Below are 19,977 nucleotides of genomic sequence, written 5' to 3' on the forward strand. Positions count from 1 at the left end.
AAGTGCTGGAAGATTCTATTTCCCTATGTTCTGACGGGACCCACTGGAAAGTTGTCCAGCAGCTCTCTTCCTCTTTCCTTGTGTCTTGGGGCCTCCGATACGAAGAGCCCCATCAGGCTGAGCAGGAAACCAGGGAGTCACCAGGACACAGGGCTGAGCAGGAGGGGTGCTGACGAGGGTGACCCGGCAGCCCTTCCACCACAGCAGAGCCGTCCCTGAGTAGCTGTGTGAGCATGAACAGTTTCTTCACCTCTCTGGTCTCCGGTTTCCTCTCCTGTAAAATGAAGAAGATGGAAAAGGAAAAACAAACAAAAGCAAAGCGCCACCTGCCCTGTAAGGACGCTGTGACATGAGCGATAATCACATGTGAGAGGTCCTCACGTAGCATCAGGACTGGTACTTTCTAGGTGCTCAGGAAACTGTCCCTATCTGTCCCTGTGCCCGCTGGGATATGTTTCCCTGGAAATTCACACGTTCCCTACAGTGTGGGAATCACCCAGGCTGACCTCCAGGCTGTGCCCTTTTCATGGACTCTTCTAAGATTCAAGCCAGCCCCTCACTCCCACATTTCTCTGTGCTCTTTCTTTCTGTCGGTTTTTTTGTTTGTTTGTTTGCTTTTGTTCCCAGCCTGAAGCTTCCTAGCATCTCCATCCTAGCCCATAACAGGTTGCCTTTAGATGTGTCCCTGATGGATGAGCTTTTGCCTAGGGTCACTTCAAACTATCCCAGACCACCTGGTATTCCTGCTGGGTTTCTGTGCTGCCCCTCTTCTCTAGGTATGGTTTGGAAACTTCCAGAGACAGGCCATTATGGATGCGTAAAGATCTGCCTTTGGATGAGGCGCCCTGTAAGTTAGGGGCATAGGCTATAGCTCAGGGTCTTGCAGCCTCACCGACTTTGAACATGGGGCGCACTCCTCTCTGCCTGGCAAACTGAGAGCCAGCCTTTAGCAAAGTCTAGACCAAAGGGGGCTAGCAGCTCAGTGTTAGCGACCCACCTTAGATGTCCTCCCTCTCAGCCTTCACACTGTCTCACTGAAGGATTTTCCTCAGAAAGACCTGTGTGCTGCTGGGAGTTTCCTGGGGGGCTGCAGATCCTGCCACCCTAGGTCTCTCTGTGCTTCTCTGCACCCCACCTTCTCCACTCCGCTCCCCACACACATTCCTCACAGTTTGTGATGGAATCAAACCCCTGTTTCTTCTCTCCACTCTTCTTAAAATATACAGAGCCGCAGTCTAGTTTTCTTAAAAGCTGCCAACTTGCCAATCAGATAAGTCAAACTATTTCTGTGCCAGTGAGAAAGAACCAGAAAAAGACCCAAAGGGAAAAAATACTTACTGTATCTGCAGCACAGTAAGTCCCCTACCTAGGAACCTTCAAGTTGTGAACTTTCAAAGATGCAAACGTGCCCAGAGAAAGGATGAAGAGAGACAAGAGGAAGAAGTAACTGAAGAATCAAAGAGATTCATGACACAGGAAATGGCAGGGGATTTTCTTGACTTGAGGAGGCACTGTTAGTTTTTCAGGCACAGGACCCAAACCTAGAATGGTACACGAAGTTTGCAGCAGCTGTTCAAAAGGCAATCCAGTGCTACCGTGTCATCTATGATGAGAAGAAAAGAGCTACTACCCAGACATCAGTGGATCGTTTTTTCAAGAGGGTAGATAGAATTGAATCCAGCAAGGAACCAGAACCTGTGCCATACACGTCAGGCGTGAGTGACATGGCAGCTTGCCCTCCGTCTCCTATTGCTGACAATCCTTCAGCTCTACCATCTCCCACCTGCTCTCCCTCCTCCAGTCAGTAACTCTTCCTGCCTTTTCACTCGATGCCAGCCCCTGGATGCCAGTAGTTGTACTGTACTACTGTACTTTTCAAGGTACTATACTGTCTCAATCCTGGCTCCACTGCCTTGGACAAGTTCTTGTCACTGCTCCCAACCTCAGTTTTCTCACCTTAAAAATGGGTTCTTGGCAATATCCTCTTTGAAGGTATTTATGGGAATTAAGTGAGATAAGAACTGTTTTATTGTTACAAGATGTAGCTGAGTTCTTTACTCCATTAATAAACATCCTACACATGAAGACACACTAGTAGTGTGTTTCTGCGATTCAATGTCAGACTCTTGCCATATAATCTAATGTTTCCTATAATATTTTACGTTTTTAAAATAGCCCTCATTTCTTTAAAATTAGACACTTCCATGGTTAAATCTTCTAAAATATACCAAGTGTGTCCCTGCTAGCTGAACTACTCACTATTAAATACTACTTACCTTCTTTTCAGAATGGCCTGGGGTCCTTAACATAAACCGAGTGTTCCTGTGAAGGGGGCGGGGACCGATATCTTTAACTTCTATGTGCTGAGGAAGACATCGCACTATCCCATGAATGATTAATTGTCTAATGTATCACTCACAACAACTTTGCAGATCGCTTCAGTTTCATAGACGAGAAAAGTGAGGCTCAGAGAAGTTAAGTAAAATACTGATGGCTACTCAGCTAGAAGGCAATAAAGACTCAAACCCAGATGGAGTCCCAAAGCCTTAGCTCCTCGGTACCCCACGGTGAAGTCACATCCTCCACTTAAGGATGGAGTGAAGATGTTTTTAGTTGTATAACAAATGCTACTTTGTTCTTGTATCTGAGCTCTATAGTTTGTCTGGATTTCTACCTTTGCTGTTCAGTCATTTAGTTAGTTGCTTAGTTTTTGGCTTCCTGTCTATAAGGAATTCTCGTTACTTTTTGGTGCTTTTAACGTGTCCTACCCCAAGAAATTAATTAAACAAACCTCTTATGCTTATGTCTAAAGGCCAGTTAACTGTAAGTGAGCCTCTGAGAAGTTCTCCCATAAGTGAGGTGGGATGACCTAGAGACTCATTCTTCAGTTACCTGGCCGGTCTTTGGCTTCCTTTCAGCTCCCCAGCTGCATTTCAGATAATTGAAGTTGTTTTATTTATGAACTCTGAACACAGCGGATACTATTATCCAACATGGACCTATATCTATTACAAAACAAAATGTTACATGGTTACAGTAATCACTGCCAGCCTCTACTAAATGCCTTTTCTGCCCCACTGTTATTTTATAGACATTGTCTCTCTAAAACTCTGGAATGTAGGTGTTCTTGTCTCCATTTTACAGATGAGGAAACTGAGACTCAAAATTTCCACACCTGGCCAAAGACATTCTGTGAATAGTTCACTTCACGTCAACATGGACATGTTGAGCATGGAAGTCTGATTAAAGATCTATAAGCAATATCTAACTTAAGAGAATTAGGAACAGTTTCCCACTGTGTCAAACAGGCAGCTCTAATAAAGATGCCTGGAGTGGTCCAGCCTGGGAGGTACTGGGCAGAGCACCTGCATTGCACACCTCCAGGGGGCAGCCTTGAGTTGTGTTCAATCCAGAGGGTACTCCCAACAGCACACACGTTGTACAGACAGCTGGAATGGTGCCCTGGGATTGCAGCAGAGATGAGGACTCTCAGGTAAACAGCAATGAAAAGCACCACGGGAAAGATCAGACATGAGACAGGAGAAGGACAGGGTGTTTCCTGGGACTGGGATTTAAAACAAGGTTGACATGTTCTCAAGCTCCCTGCCTTTCTCTCTGCAGGGCGAGGAGAACTTAATGCTGCATATCACATACCATTGTTTTTGGCTGAGATGGGTAGACTGCCTTTAACTAACCAGTGTCAAAATCCAGGTCGAGTTTTTAATTGCCTAATAAACTCCACACTGTCTGGAAGCCTCAAACAAAGGTGGTCCGAATAAGTCACAGGCCTTTGTCCAGCAGTCCTTTTTTCCTAAGAGTCTTTCTCAGACATCAGCCCATGGATTGGGACAGTGCGCCAGAAGGGGCCAGCAAGCCGGGAACTCTTCCCAGGTCACAAAGCCTCCGCGGATCTGAGAGGCCTCATAAGGGCCAGCCAAGACTGAAACGCAGGTCTGGCTGTATTTGGTCACCGTCCCGGATGGTGGTGGGGCAGGCATTATGTCACATCTGGGAGTTTTTCAGCCCACACGTGGGGTAAATCTCAACCACAACCTCTGTATGTGGTAGCTTCAGATGGAAACAGAAACTAGTTAGAAAAATGTGATTCTTGCGCAGGGAAGTCGGAGCACAGAAGAGTTCAGAAGTGGGCGGGTGTCTGTGTTAAAAAAAAAAAAAAAAGGGGGTGGAAACCCCACCAGCCAAGTCTGCAGAAAAAACTAAATGAAGTCTGCCTATCTCGGGGCCGGAGCCCCTCCCCTCGGGCCGCGCCGAGGAGTGTGACACAGGTGCCGCTTCCTCCCGGCTGCTGAGGGTCAACCACCGTCCCCCGGGCCGCGCCCCGCACTGGTCGGCGATGAGCAGCCCCCAGGTCACACCGCCGCCCCCGCCCCGCCAAGGTGAGTACTCGCCCGGGGACGGGTCCGCGGGGGCCGAGCCGGGGAGGGGGGGCCAAGGAGCCCCGGGGTTCCGGCCGCGCCCGGCCTCCTGGGGGACTAGGGCCCCGCCCGGCCGCGTCCCCGGGCATCGCGGGGCCCCGGACATCACAGCGCCCCGGGCATCGCGGAGTCCCGGTCCGGAGCCCCGAGCCTGGTGCGCGGGTTCCGCGCGCCCTGGGCCTGGAGAGGCCACCACCGCCCCCGCGGCCATCCGCTGGCTTTCTGTTTCTTTGTGTGCTGTTGGGGATGTGCGTGCGGCCAGAACTTTTCCCCTAAGAGAATAAAGGGAGAGAGGCAGATCGGTAAGCAGCGCAGAGAGAAAGCACAAGTTGTTTGCCGGAGCTGCCCGGGCAGGACGGTGGAGGCGCGTCCGCAGAAACTCTGAGTTAACTCCGACAACTTCCCGACTCTCTCCCCGGGCCGGGCGGGAACCAGCCACACGCCCACGCCCATGTTGCAGGGATCCGCTCGCCGTGACCATTTGAGCGGTTGCAATTCTTCAGAGGCTGTTTTCTTTCTTTCTAAAATCAGCACATGCTTTCTTGCGGAAAGGAAATCGCCGTGAGATTCTCTGTGAATCTCAAAAGCAACGTTCCGAAACACTGCTGGGCCTCCCCCGCCACAGGGCTTTTGCAATTAAAGAAGTAAAATTTTATTTTTTTTAAAAAAAAAGAATGATGATCCCTCCTGTTCCTACCCTGGTTAGGTCTGATCGTATGGAACTGTCAGAGAGGAGACATTCTGAGTCTATCATGTAATCACGTTACGTAATTAATATGATCCTGGTATGGGTTTATACGTCTTTAAAAAAAAAGCAAGGTTGTGTGGCCTTAGGCGGCAAACTTGAGCCTGGGTGAGCGCGGCCGGGTCTGTATCTGCATGCTCGGCGCCTCTGTGTGTACACGGCCACGTGTGTACGGGTGACTGAGGTGCTCGGCGCCATCTGGGTGTGCACAGAGCTCCTTGTGGAGTCAGGGCCTTGCTGCCTGCCTCGGGACCTCTTGTCACAAGGGGGCAAGCCCACCTCTCTTAGCTACAGTTTCATCATCCGCGAAGTGGGAATAACAGGATAGTGTGCCTCTTCGGGTCGTGAGAATTAAGTGCATGTCAGTGGCTCAGCGCAGAGATGAACACATGTTAAGTGCTTGAGAAATGTCGGGCATCCTTAGTTTCGTTTTACGTCATACTGTGGATCCATGAGCCTGTGTGAGTCAGTGTTGACGCGTGTGTATGTGTGTGTGAGGGTGAGTCAGACACTAGTGTGTGTGTGTGTGTGTGTGTCGGGACCAGGGTTAAGGGGACAAGGCACTGTAATTATTCCAGTTCAGGGACCGAGGAAGTGCAGGCCTGTCTGGAGAGGACAGGCTTGCTCAGGGAGCCTTGCCCTGCCCCCCGACCGCAGCCCCCCCCCCCCTTCCGCCCCGTCCTCCCCCTACAGCAATTCTCTAGGATTCAAGTTTCAGACCTTGACCAATGACTGCAAATACTTCCCTTGCGGAACTGATGGGGATGCAGCCCTTACTTGCATACCATTCCAGATTACCCTTAGGATTTACTTTCTGGCAGGATCTCTGCCATGGGAGAACCATGGGGCCCTATTTCGTGCTGCTGACTCAGGCAGGATGTGTCTATATCCTGTCTCAGTTTACATCACTGCCCCTCAGAACCAGACGTTAGAACAGAGAGGACCCTCTGCTCCCTCCCGGCCAGGCCTCCCCTAGCCTAGCCTTTGGGCTTATGGGTTCAGCCAACTGCCATAAGCCCAGAGGCCACAGTTATTGCGGAGGAGTCCTGTGCAGAAATCCACTGCCTCGCCCTTGGAGGGAAGGGGTCAGGCTCAGCAAGGAGATGGCCAGGTCTGGCAGCTTTATATAGAATGTGCCACCTCTGGGAAAAGCAGGGAGGGTTTCGTTCAGTGCCAGATGACATTCCATCACAGCCATTGCGCAACCCCTTCAGATATCCGTGGCTTTGGGAGTCACATGGCCTCGGCACAGCCAGCAGCTGGACCTTCCAAGGGTGCCCAGAGTTGCGCAGTTATTTCTGGGGACTTGCAGTGCCCTCTGGGAAACAGCAGTGAGGGGTAAGAGGTGTTCTGTGTTTGGTGGGAGCGCATCCGCCCATTCACTATGGGGAGAGAGAGGGAGGCCCTTCACTAGCACAGAGAGGCTGGCAAGTAAAGTCAGTTTGCCTCTTTGGGGGGCAGATATATAGTCCATCAAATGCCCTTTGGAGACCCCAACCAAAACACCTTTCAAAGAGTGAGCAAACACAACAGGCCCGGTAAGCACAAGGTACAAACCAAAGTTAAACAATGCGTGAAGAGTTCATAATAGAAAAGAATAACTTTCTTCCCACCTCCAGGGCAGTAACTTTATTTATTTATGAGACTCCTTCTAGAAGTATTATATGTAATACAATTAATTTTTCGTTGGCAAAATGAAACACATATTCGACTTCATCTTTTTTGTTCATAAGACCATATCCTACAGATGATACCTTATCACCATATATAGACTCATCCTTCTGGGGCTGCACAGCATGAATATTATAAATGAATTGGTTATTTTATTTAACCAATTCCTCCACAAATGGACATCTGGGTTGTGTACAGTCTTTAATTTCTCTTTTTAACCACAGTGTCATGACAACCCTTGTAAGTAGGGTTTTGCATGCATGTGTTTGTATACCTTTAGGATAAATTCCCCCAGGATTTAACTTCTGGGACCAAGAGTATGTACATTTACAATGTTAGTAGGTACTGCAAAATTACCCTCCAAAAGGTCACATAAATTTCTAACCCTTACCGGTAGCCAATGAAAATCGTTATTTCCCCACATCCTCATTCACACTGTGTGGTTTTTATCTTGGCCAATCTGATGAGTAAACCATGTTGTCACCTTTGAGTGCGCCTCTGTAATTACACGTGTTTTTGTACCTCTGTAAGATATTGTATTTGTTTTGCTGGGAAATACCTTGTATGGCCTTTGCCCACTTCCTACCAGGTCCCTAACCAGTGAGGAAACACACCCCAGAAGTTAAATGATGTGTCCTTTCTCTCATGATGAGTTAGAGAGTGGACCAGAGCCCCACACTGGGCTGTGCTGTGGAGTCAGACCAGATGTGATCTCATCCCCGACACTTACTGGCTTTGGGGAGGTGCACAGTACCTCGGAGCCTCAGTTTTCTCATCTGTTAGTGGGAAGGATAACAGTGACTTGGCGAGAGTCACGTGATGAACAAGAGACTAAGGACCTGGCACCGCGCCCAGTGATAGTGTTATCTGCAACGGTTGTTAACAGAACTCATCAAAGCAAACCTAGCCTGCAGGTGCTAGTCACCTCTGAAGTCTCCCTAGCAGACGGCAGCTGGGTTTGCTTCGGATAATGTAAGAACAACATCAGTACCTCTATGCCAAGGCCTGTGGTCCCACCTTGCATGGGTCACTCCTCTACAGCCTGGTCTCACAGGCATATTCTCCCCTGTTTTGCAGATGAAGCCCTGGAGGCTGGAGGAGGATGACCTTCCCCAGGGCTCCCAGGTCCTGAGGGCCCAGCCAGCCTGTGAACACAGGCTGTGAGGCCCCAGAGCCAACAGAGGCCAAACTAAGGGGGGTGTTAGGGGGCATGTGGGCCTGCTGGCCCTGTGTGCCAGGCGGGGCCTTCTGCTGCCCACATACTGTGAGAACTGTGCCCAGGAAAGCATGGCTGTGGCTTTGCACAGACACTCAGAGCCCGCTAACGACTCCACAGTGTTTCAGCCAGGCCTGTGGTCTAATCTTGGCCTGTGGCTGCCCGCCATCACTCCCATCTCTGTGGTCGGGCCTGACCCACACTGGGCCACCTGCTGCCCTCCACCCTGCCTTCCACAGCGCGCTCAGGTTGACATCCCCTAGAGCCCCTCTCTGTGCCTGGATCACCCTGTCCCTCCAGCTTCACCCTCATGCCTGCCTGCTTCAGGCCCCTGGACTCTCTGGGTACCGCCCCCTGCACACATACACCTACTGGTCAGTTAAGGCCTCCCTGGGCTCTCCTGACACTAGAAAACCACCCACCCTGGCCCTGGGGACACTTTGTAGCCCCGACAGATTTCTGAGTCTGTTGCCTTCTAGGAATTCTGACTTCCGAGAAGCTCTGTGACCCCACCTGTCGCCCCCCCACTGGGGCCTAGCTCAGAGAGGTGCTTAGCCAGCAACTTGGACACGAACAGGTGGCTGCACAGACAACCCAAAGTTCAACACTTCCAGGCCCATGTCCGCTCCAAAGGCCAAAGGCACCTTTTATTTATTTATTTTTTATTTTTATTTATTTATTTATTTTTGTGGTACGCGGGCCTCTCACTGTTGTGGCCTCTCCCGTTGCGGAGCACAAGCTCCGGATGCGCAGGCTCAGCGGCCATGGCTCAGGGGCCCAGCCGCTCCGCGGCATGTGGGATCTTCCCGGACCGGGGCAGGAACCCGCGTCCCCTGCATCGGCAGGCGGACTCTCAACCACTGCACCACCAGGGAAGCCCAAAGGCCCCCTTTTAAAAATCATCCGCTCAATAGCTCCTATTCCAGAACTTGGAGGGCAGAGTATAAAATAAATTGAAATGGACAAAGAGTCAAACCAAAACAGATTCTCAGAGCACGCTGATGGGCCCCAGCTATCACAGCCTAGCTCTCCTTCCCGCTCAGCACTGATTGGGTATTTCATCTTCTCCCTCCTTCCTCCCTCCCCTCCCCCTCCCGCCCTCCCCCATCTTTGCTTAGGGCTTTCTTCAGATCATTATGTAATCTGAACCTCTGCAGGAGCGCCACTTCCTGCCTTTAGTCATTATACATTTTAATTTGGGTACATCCTTTCAGAAGGAACGTTAGTGTGCAGCATCTCAGCCAATGGCAGATACTGTCAAGGGCCAGTTCTCTCTCACCCCAGCAAGAGCCTGAGCCCAAGATGCTAGGTTCCTTCACAGAGCCGGCCTCACACAGCTGCCCCCAACCCTCCCTCCAGCCACCGGAGAGCCTGTGTTCTGGTTCCCTGTGCTCACAGACAGCCACCCACCTGCCTCGCCTGGTGATTGGTGTCAGAGCCTCATTGGCTGCCCACCTGCCTGACTCTGCAGCCCTGCCCTTCTTCCTGGCCCAACATCTTCTGCAGCTCTCATTCATGACTCTTTAGGACTGACAGATTGCTGGAGGCTCAGCGTGGACTCCTCTGAGAGTTAAAAACTGCAAGGGGACCTAGTCATTGGGGGCCCCCCGCAATACTGTGAGATCCACCTCCTGGAGTTTGAGCAGGTGCCCACGGTAAATATCGGAGTAAAGTCTTCTTGAGTTTCCGGCAGGAAGGAGGGGACCAGTGCACCTGTTCTTAACAAAGCCTGGCCTCAGGGAAGCTAGTTAACCAGAGCCGAACCCGATGGGATACTATCAGAGCATAACTGACCTGGGGGAAGGAAAATACCCAACTCCAGCTCACTGTAGCCATCTGGGCCCACCTGCAAGGAGAGAAAAACACGGAGGAACACTTGTGAAGTTCACACTCCAGAGGGATGGGCTACAGATCTTATCCTAGGACCATAGGGTGCTTCCCCTCCCCCACATCTCGCCGCCTCGTTACAATAGGTCCTTTTATCCAGTATATGACATCTGGCTGCCAAGAAAAATTACAAGACGTACTAGAAGGCAAAACACACAGTTTGAAGAGACAGAGTCAGAACCAGAACCAGACATGGCAGAGATGTGGGAATTATCAGACTGGGAATTTAAAACAACTGGGATGAATAACTCTTTATGATGCTTTTATTATAGTCCCTGTCTTGTATCTGCCACATATCCCTTCTCTTATTGCCAAAACGTTGCGGTCGGCATACTCTCTGGGGCTCAGTGGATACACCTCTGACCCCTGCCAGGTCTCTGAGGGAAGGAGGCGTGCGTTTGGGGGCCCTTGGGAGGGACAAGCTCTCGGCAAGGTTGCCCCATCATCTCACTGCACCCACCACACCTGATGGAGGTATTTTAGCTCCACTGTGATGGACAGACTGGCATGCCACTTGCAGCGAGCACAGCTGGGACCTCCTACCCTCCTTCTCCTTCATACAACGCCCACTTTTATGAGGGTTCACGTATGTGGCTGCCAGCTGACCCTGGGGCCCAGCGCTCCCCCCTTGGACCCTGGATTGGAGAGTCGTCCTATTTTACCCATAGCTATGGGCACATGTATTCTCAGCAGTGTCTTAAAGTGAAGGGAATTGTGGTTTGTCAGATCAAAACCAGGTAAACAATCCTGCCTGCCTGCCTTCTGCATTGGGTTCCGGTCTGTGACCTCTGTGTTCACCAGGCAGCAAAGTCCACTGGCTATGAAAGGCCCTTTCGCTTGAGATGCTCCCCAAGCACTCTCGCTGGAACCGGACACAATACACACAGCCTTTAGCAAGCAGGGGCTTCAAGCTCAGTTCCCCCTGCTGTACTTTTTGAAGACATTTAGTGCAAATACACTTGGCCTCAATTGGCTAGTGATGAGGAGGTTAGAATACCAGCTTTAGAGCTCAGGATTTGGTCTTGAATGAGGACCAGCTCTGACCTGGCCGTGGTCTTGAACATGGCGCCAGCCCCTTGGCGTCTCAGCTCATAGATAAAACTCCTAGTATAGGGCCTGGTCCGAGTTCACCACTGCCCCTGCCTGAGTGCTTGAGGGTGTCCTCAGTGAGTTCAGGCTCACTCCCCACTGCCCAGCTCCCTCCGCATGCCCTCCTCCTGTCCCTGTTTGCTCATTTGCCACTGAAAATAATACCAAGGACAGGAGGCATAGTCTGCCCTGGTCCTTGGGTTCCAGGTGGGCAAGGCCCTCAGACCCAGCAGGGGAGCTGCCTTTGCAATAGCCCTGGGATGCTGTTCCCTTCTGAGCTAGGACGGCTGCCTCCGAGGCTTCTGTTCCTTCCTGCATTTATCAGAGTGGGCAAGGTGGTCAAAGAGCAGCAGAGAGCATGTGTCCTCTCCCACCAACTATGTGACTTTGAGCAAACCTTTTACCCTTTGCAGTTCAGTCTCCTTACCAGCCCCACCTCCTCAGCCGCACCTGAACACCAGCCCCTTAACAGTAGGGGTCTCGGCTGTCTTGGGGAAGAGTAGCCTCCTTAAAAACACTCATGGATCAGCTCGGTGCTTTGTGACCACCTAGAGGGGTGGGATAGGGAGGGTGGGAGGGAGATGCAAGAGGGAGGGGATATGGAGATATATGTATAGCCGATTCACTTTGTTATACAGCAGAAACTAACACACCATTGTAAAGCAATTATACGCCAATAAAGATGTTTAAAAAAAATGAATGAATGGATGGATAGATGGAGGAATGGATGGATGGATGGATGGATGGATGGAGGGAGGGAGGAATGGAGGGATGTGAAGGTCCAACCAGTGTAGACAATCCTGGTGCTATCGGTCCCATATTCACCTGCGTCCTCTCCCAATCCTGTGTAAGCCATGCCCCCTCGGTGGCCCACAGTGGCCTCTGGCTCAGCCCACTGACCTTTCCCCACCTGGCATGCCTTGTGCACCCCAACCTGTGTGCACATGGGGCCCCTTCCCTCCCATCTGGCCTGCAGACGCTCCATCTTTCAGTGTCTTCTCTCACCAGCGTTTTTCTCTTTCCCTTGATGCTGCCATTGGATGGGTGCAGAGCTGGGCCTCCCCTCTCTCCTGGGAGGGGCCCCTTCTCTCCCTTCCAGCCTCTTCCCCATGCTCGAACTCCTGCAAGGAAGCTGGGCCTTCTCTCCTTTGATCGTGCCGTGGGACTGACTTGTCATTTGAATGGCCCTCCTTCAGCTCCTGCCAAAGTTCTCATTTTAATGAATTCATTTCAGCTTTGGCTGAAAATCCCAAGCTGTCATTTTTTTTAAATTTTAGTCTCTCTTTTTTTTTTCTTTTCTACAAATTCTGTAAAGTATCCTGACCGACTGTCTCCCTGACTCAAAGCGTAGAAAGTCGGCTGCGCTCTGCTTAAGTTATCTCATTTCACCCTCTAGCAGCCCTACAGCAAGTATTTTTATCTCCATTTTGCATGCGATGATACAGAAACTCAAGAGGCAGTGTGCGTTGCCGACAGCCGAGACCCCTCACTCGTGCACGGCAGGTGTTTCTAGGAGGGGCTTAGCCAGGGCCGCCTCACACATCAGGCACAACACTTAGAGCTTTCAGAGAACCACAACAAAGCTTTGGTTCTTTTAAAATCAAATGGGAAAAATGAACTTTTAAGACTAAACCTTGCATTTGTCTTTATATCAATGCCCCTCTAAAATACAATTGTTAATATCTGGGGGGAGAAGAGACCAGGAAGGCAGACCACCTAGGCCCACGAAGGCCATCCTGTGGCCCTGGCTCAGCCCATCCAGGCCCTGGGGCTGGGTGCCCGCTGGTCCCTGCACGGCCAGGCCGCTCTCCTTGCCCAGCGCCCAGAGCCCTGACCCTCCTCTGCGTGGCTTCCATCTCAAATCCGCGTGCTCCCCCACCCCCAGCAGTGCTGCCCAGCCCAACCACGGCAGGGCCCCTGGGCTGGGCAGCTGCAGTGTCTGCCCCGTGCCTGCTCTTTGCCTTTACCCTCAGGAGATTGGGAGAATCCAAAGGAAATGCGTGAGGATACCCAGGACTCTCTCTCTCTCTCTCTCTCTTTTTTTCTTGGCCACGCAGCATGCAGGATCTTAGTTCCCCAACCAAGGATCGAACCTGTGCCCCCTGCAAGTGGAAGTGCAGAGTCTTAACCACTGGACCACCAGGGAATTCCTATCTCTATCTCTATCTATCTCTGTCTCTATCTCTATGTCTATCTCTGTATTTCTCTTATCCTCTTGCTTTTTTAAGTGAGGAAGCTAAGCTATTCTTCACTTCAAAGTTTAAAAGTAAGTTTCCTTTGCCCTGTTTCATTATGAAAGAAGCAGTTCCTGTTCACTGTACGATTATATATACAAGACCAAGAAGAGGGATATAGGAAGATTCTCTCTAGAGCAGAGGTGACTTTCAGGTACCCATGGGATAGCCAGGTGACAGCTGGAAAGCAGTTCAGAAAGAGACCCAGGCAGAGATAAAGACGGAGGACCTCAGTGTACAGAGGCCACACAGCGAGGGGCCCGGGGGGAGCCACGAAGAGCCTGCTGAGGTCGCACTGATCTCTCTGGATGGTGGATCTCAGCACAGGTGCAGAGGCGGTGTGGGGAGTCCTCTTGGCCACACCTGGGGAGGATACACATGGTACCTTGTTCAACTGGAAGATGTTACCTGGATGTAGCTAATATTACTCCAGAAATGGATATTATGAGCTCCATGGAAACATGAAAACTGGGATTCAAAGAGGTTATTCCCCCAGGGCCTCACTGGGCATCACTTGCACTGTCCAGCCTCGAGCCAGGTGTGTCCTTCTGCCTCTGGGATGTGGCCGCCCACCTTGCTGGGAGGGGTTTGCCCACGACCCCCTGCCCCTCTGTGCAGCTCCACGCGGCCCTCAGGTCACTCTCCTGCCTCAGAAGAAAAGGCCATTCTTTATCCACCCCACCCCGGGCCACTTGTGCCGGCTCCCCTCTGCTCTGCTGGCCCCCACCTGGCGGCCCAGCAGCTGCTGATGAAAGGCTCACGAGGGCTGGGCTGTGACCGGGCAAGTGCAGCCAGCTGAGGCCAACCCACATACAGTTCCCACTCTTCCCCGGGGAGGCAGCGGGCAGCTGCCTCTCAGGGTCACTGCCAGGGCACCAGGAGAGAATAACGCCTCCACCAATTCCTGGCCAATTTCTGGAATGCCTCCACCACAGACCCACCCCTGGGCTGGCGGCATTGTCTTTTGTTGAAGTATCACCAGTCATGGGACCATTCCTGCCCTGTATGTTCTCCTCTGCTAGGCACTTTCAGATCTAGTTCCTTTCTTCATTCAAGAGTCACTACTGGGGCTTCCCTGGTGGCGCAGCGGTTGGGGGTCCGCCTGCCGATGCAGGGGACACGGGTTCGTGCCCCGGTCCGGGAGGATCCCACATGCCGCGGAGCGGCTGGGCCCGTGAGCCGTGGCCGCTGAGCCTGCGCGTCCGGAGCCTGTGCTCCGCAATGGGAGAGGCCGCGACAGTGAGAGGCCCGCGTACCACCAAAAAAAAAAAAAAAAAAAAAAAAAAAAAAAAAAAAAAAAAAGAGTCACTACTGGCTGTTTATTCATTCTCTATATACAAGCTTACATCGGCTCACCCCAACCTCCCAGTCCATCCCTCCCCCAATCCCCTCCCCCTTGGCAACCACCAGTCTGTTCTCCCACTGTATACCACAGAGAACTATATTCAGTATCCTATGGTAAACATAATGGAAAAGAATATTAGAAAAGGAATACATATATATGTATAACTAATTCACTTTGCTATACAGCAGTAATTAACACAACCTTATAAATCAACTATACTTCAATAAAAAATAAAATGAAAAAGAAAGAGGCACCACTCGCCTCCTCTGATAGGTGAATAAAGCAAAGCTCAGAGAAGTTAGGAGAGTTTACACAGCCAGCTGTCGTGCGTGGAGTGCGAGTCTCTGCTTCCCTTGGGGGTGCACTGTTTCTGCCATGGAAACTCACTCAGCAGGTTCTTAAGTGGGGACAGGACGGGGTGGTGCAGAGGAGCTAATGCTGGGACTGCAGAGTCACCAAAAGGAATGAAAGCCATACATCCCTCAATCTCCCAAATCAGTGGCTTCCCATCTGGGGTCCCCACCCTGAAAAACACACACGTTAAAAAACGATGTCACAGCTACAGATCTCCACTGCAGTTCTTTTCAGGAGTAATGACATTTCTACAAAATAAATTCTTAGATGAAGTCTGGAAACATGAAAGCAATAAAAACCCATCTGTTATAGTGGAGTGGGGGAGAAAAGGCCTGGTGACCCCACTCCAGGGCCCCCTTGTGATGCTCACCCTCAAGTCATCGCTGGACATTGAGGGCTTCACGTAACGCTGTTTGCAGCCTCCTAGCTGGTGCCTCCCAGGACGGCCGACTGATGTCCAGGCACTATTCATCGTCAGTGATGATGCTTTGGGGCTTGCATCTCAGAGGATCCTTCCGTATTAGACATTTCCATCACATGAAGCCATAAAATGCCTTCACTGTGGTTCAATTATTTGCCTACAGCCAGACTGCAGTGTACACCCAGCTGTCAATCACTTTACCAATTAATTCCCTGAGAGAGGTTCTTATCAAACTTCAAGAGTCCATGAAGAAAATCTGAAAAGTTAGAAACTAGATGGATAATTCCATTAGGGAAACAATTTATCCACAAATGTTTACTAACCACCGTGTACATCCGTGGTTCATCAGCAGAAATTCATAGGCTTACGATGTGTCCGTCTTGTCACCTGCCCTAGGGGTGCAGGAGGAGACAAAGAAAGTCTAAAGACAAGATCCCTGCCCTCAAAGCATCGTTGGGCTTCTTGGGGCAGCAAGGCACACATCATGACAGGAATAAAAATAATCCCATCCTCCTAGTGAGAAATTTCTTATCACAGGAATTCAGGTTTCAGATCGAATTGCCTGTGTCTTTTCTATATTTAAAGAAGATATCTAGATATTTAAAGAATAACTTAAAGTAAGATAACTTCTCAAATATAAATTGCTATCTAAAACTAGCTAATATTGACAGCTGATATTAAATTATGGTGAATTTCTCCTTAACCAGATATAGGTTTATCTTGTTGAATTAAGACTTTGTACTTGAAGAAGTTGTCAGTGACCTGTTAACTGAAAAAAATGCACAACCGGGACTTCCCTGGTGGCACAATGGTTAAGAATCCGCCTGCTAATGCAGGGGACATGGGTTCGAGCCCTGGTCCGGGAAGATCCCACATGCCATGGAGCAACTAAGCCCATGCACCACAACTACTGAGCCTGCGCTCTAGAGCCTGCGAGCCACAACTACTGAGCCCGCATGCCACAACTACTGAAGCCCGCATGCCTAGAGCCCGTGCTCAGCAACAAGAGAGGCCACCACGATGAGAAGCCCATGCACCACAACAAAGAGTAACCCCTGCTCGCCATAACTAGAGAAAGCCCATGCATAGCAACGAAGACCCAATGCAGCCAAAAAAATAGATTAAATAAAATCAATCAATTTATTAAAAAAATAAAATTAAAAAAAATGCACAGCCTAAAAGTTGAGAGTTATGTTTTATTCAATGGACAAATCTGAGGACTTAAGCCCAGGACACAGCATTCAGATAATTCTGAGAAACTTTTCCAAAGAGGCAAGGTGGGGAGCCAGGATATATAGGAGTTTTCGCAACAAAAGACCAGATAGTCAGAACATCAAAAGATTACCGTTAATCAAAGAAAAGCAGACATCTCACGTTAATGAATTTAGCGCTTTTCTACGTATGGGAAGAGGCAAGAGTCCCGGCTCATTGAAATCATTCCTTTGATATGCACCTCTGCTCCCTGGGGCCAGTGTCCTGTGCTTTCTCAGCCTGAGTCTCCTCCGGGTGCATCGTTTCGGGTGGCCGCAGTGGCTGACTGCTGGATGGCGGGCATCCTGTTCCATCCTGAGTTCTCTCAGGGCTCACCGTCTGTAATGTGATGGCTTGATGGCGGCAGCGCCCTCTGTTTACTGATAAGACAGGCAATATTTAGTTCACAGACCAATGCCGATTGTTGAGAACATTCTAACTCTGGGAAATGACTTAAGTCAAGACAAGTGGCAAGGATGTAAAAATACAAAAAGTACTGCAAGGATACGGGGTACCTGCTGTGAGCAGGGATGGTCTGGTGTGTCATACACGCTGAGCAAATGTTGGTTCGAAGTGTTCGTTCCTCGTCACCCTCATCCCTCACTGTGAGTTGGGTCTGTGGATGCAGCCTCCATCTTCCAGGTGCAGGACAGGCTGGGAGTGGCAGGGCTGTTATTTGAACCCAGATGCTCCAACCCTGAGGCTGTCTTTTAAGCCCTGCTCACCGTCACCATTTGTATGTGTAGGAAATGGGGAGTTTCAAAGGGGAACAAAATTCTCTTTCACAGGAGTGAAAGAAAGTTGGTTCCAATGCGCTTTTAAACTACTTATTTATATCAGGCTTTGGTCACCAGCCCTAGGTCATTTCCTATTTAAGAATCGTGGAGCTTCTGGAAAGATCTTCTGGAAGATGCTATTTGTAAAGAACTCAATTGAGTGAAATGATGTTTGTCACTCCCTGAAAAAGCAAACAATGCTAGAGAAAGTCAGAATACATCTTTGAGGACAATGCAGTCAAAGGCAGATGAAATCCATGGCTTCCCTTCCAAGTTCAGACACCCTGGAAGGCTGTGTTTCGCACACAAGGGCACCTCAGGGCTGTTTATTTCCTGAGGCTCTGGCCTATGGCCAAATCTTCACCATCCTCTGTGCTTTTGGTAAAAGCCATGGGGTCACACTGCCCTGAAGGCACAATTATCTGAGTTCCTGCCCTCCTTGCCCTGGGGCTCTGGGAACAGAGGCCTGACTGTCTACACAGATAAAAGGCTGACCTCTCACTGCCCTGCCTCCTGCCCAGGGGCCCCATGGTTCTCCTTTGAGCTCCTTTGAGTGGGGCCCTCCCTGAGGAGAAATGAGCAGAGGGTGGGAGTTCTCCTCTGACTCGGCTTCTGACGTCTCCTGAGCCAACTAGCTCCGCTCAGGGACCCTTGTACCAGAGCAGGACGCTGCCCAGACCTCCTCTGGCCTCCCTGGAGCAAGCCCTTGGTGTAGCCAGGCTGTGACCACTTGGATAGGCCATTTATCTTGTTCTGGGACCTGACATCTCAGGGCTCAGGATTCCCTGGTGAGACTCTCTATGACGGGGCCTTGCCAGTCAGTGGAGTCAGCCAGGGGAGGTACCCAGGGCCCAGTCGGAGAGGCCCGGGCCACATCCCTCACCAGCAGAGATGGCCTCAACCCCGTGCAAGGTTTAAAGCCCATGCCACCTCTCCAACCACTGTCTTAACCCCACCACTAACTAGTGCAGGTGAACTTGGGATGGTGACGTCACCCTCTTTGGCTTCCACTACCCTGGTGCCTGCATCCTCTCAAACGCATGGGGTGTTCAAGATGCAGTGAGCCCTGGGTGTGGCCAGACTCTGGAATCTATATAAAGTGGCCACAGTAGTGGACAGTGGCCTGCGTTCTAACAGCTAATGATCACACAAGTTGAAAGTATAGGCTGCGAGCGTGACAGACCTGGGTTCAAGGTGCAGGCCGGTCACTCAACGGCTCCATCCCCGTGGGCACCTTAAATGAGAAGATGTAGGTAATGGCCCAGGCCTAGCAGGGGGCAAGCACAATGCAAATGTTAGCCTGAGAGGGATGAGAGAGACTCAGTGACACAGGGACTTAAGCCAGGGGTCTGCAAACAAAGGCCCACAGGCCCAATCCGCTTGCCACCTGTTTTTATAAGTAAAGTTGTATTGCAACACAGCTGCACCCATTTGTTTGCACGTGTCCATGACTGCTTTCATGGGACAATGGCAGAGTTGTAGCAGAGACCACATGGCCCACAAAGCCTAAACTATTTACTATGTGGCCCTTTATTTAAAAAGTTTTCTGACCTCTGTCTTGAACCAACAGGAGCATCTCCAATGGCTCGACTTCTAGGCCTAGAGCCTACCTGGCCCCATTGCACCTCTCTCTGGGGAAACCATAGCCTCATGGGTAGATGAGAAGCCACGGAAGAAAGACCTGCAGCTGAGGCCAGGCACCAGGCAGCAGCCAGGGAAGCCCATCAGGCCAGGCCCAGCTCTCACCTGGGTGCAGATGGAGTGTCTCATTCCCCCGACCTGATCCACCCAACCTGCCAAAGGGAGGATCCCTCTCTTGGCCTTCACCTTCTCTTGACCTCTTGTCACCCCCTCTGTAGACACAGGCATTCGGGGCTCTCCTGCTGCCCTGCAGAAAATCCTCACCCCAACTAGGCAGGTGTAGGAAAAAGGGCCACACACCAGACAGGCTCTCCCGGGACCTGCCATCTCTCCCGCTTCCTTCAGAAAACAGGGCTTCTCACTAGGACCCAGACTGGTGTTGGGCCAGGAGCATTGTCCTGAATTTTTTTTTAACTTTTATATTGGAGTATAGTTGATTAACCATGTTGTGTTAGTTTTAGGTGTACAGCAGAGTGCTTCCGTTATACATGTATCTCTTCTTTTTCAAATTCTTTTCCCATTTAAGTTGTTACATAATATTGCGCAAAGTTCCCTGTACTATACAGTAGGTCCCTGTCGTTTATCCATTTTAAATACAGCAGTGTGTACATGTCAACCCCAAACTCCCAATCTATCCCTCCTCCCTACTCTTCCCTCCTGGTAACCGTAAGTTCATTCTCTAAGTCTGTGAGTCTGTTTCTGCTTCGTAAATAAGTTCATTTGTATCATTCGTTTTTTTAGATTCCTCATATAAGCGATATCATATGATGTTTGTCTTTCTCTGACTTACTTCGCTCAGTATAATAATCTCCAGGTCCATTCACGTTGCTGCAAATGGCATTATTTCATTCTTTCTATGGCTGAGTAGTATTCAATTGTGTGTGTGTGTGTGTGTGTGTGTGTATCACATC

The 19,977-nt window shown here is 50.4% G+C and overlaps 1 protein-coding gene across 1 annotated transcript in view; it reads left to right on the forward strand.

The window, feature by feature from the left end:
• Positions 1-4,202: 4,202 nt before the first annotated feature.
• The window catches only part of GYPC (glycophorin C (Gerbich blood group)), a 44,552-nt gene continuing 28,777 nt past the window's right edge, over positions 4,203-19,977 (forward strand). Inside the window, exon 1 of the mRNA XM_030840326.3 lies at positions 4,203-4,397. Within this exon, the coding sequence (XP_030696186.1) occupies positions 4,355-4,397 (43 nt within the window). The 5' untranslated portion in view covers positions 4,203-4,354. The remainder of the gene's footprint in view (positions 4,398-19,977) is intronic.

Source organism: Globicephala melas, chromosome 7, assembly GCF_963455315.2.
Source record: "Globicephala melas chromosome 7, mGloMel1.2, whole genome shotgun sequence".
Taxonomy (NCBI): domain Eukaryota; kingdom Metazoa; phylum Chordata; class Mammalia; order Artiodactyla; family Delphinidae; genus Globicephala; species Globicephala melas.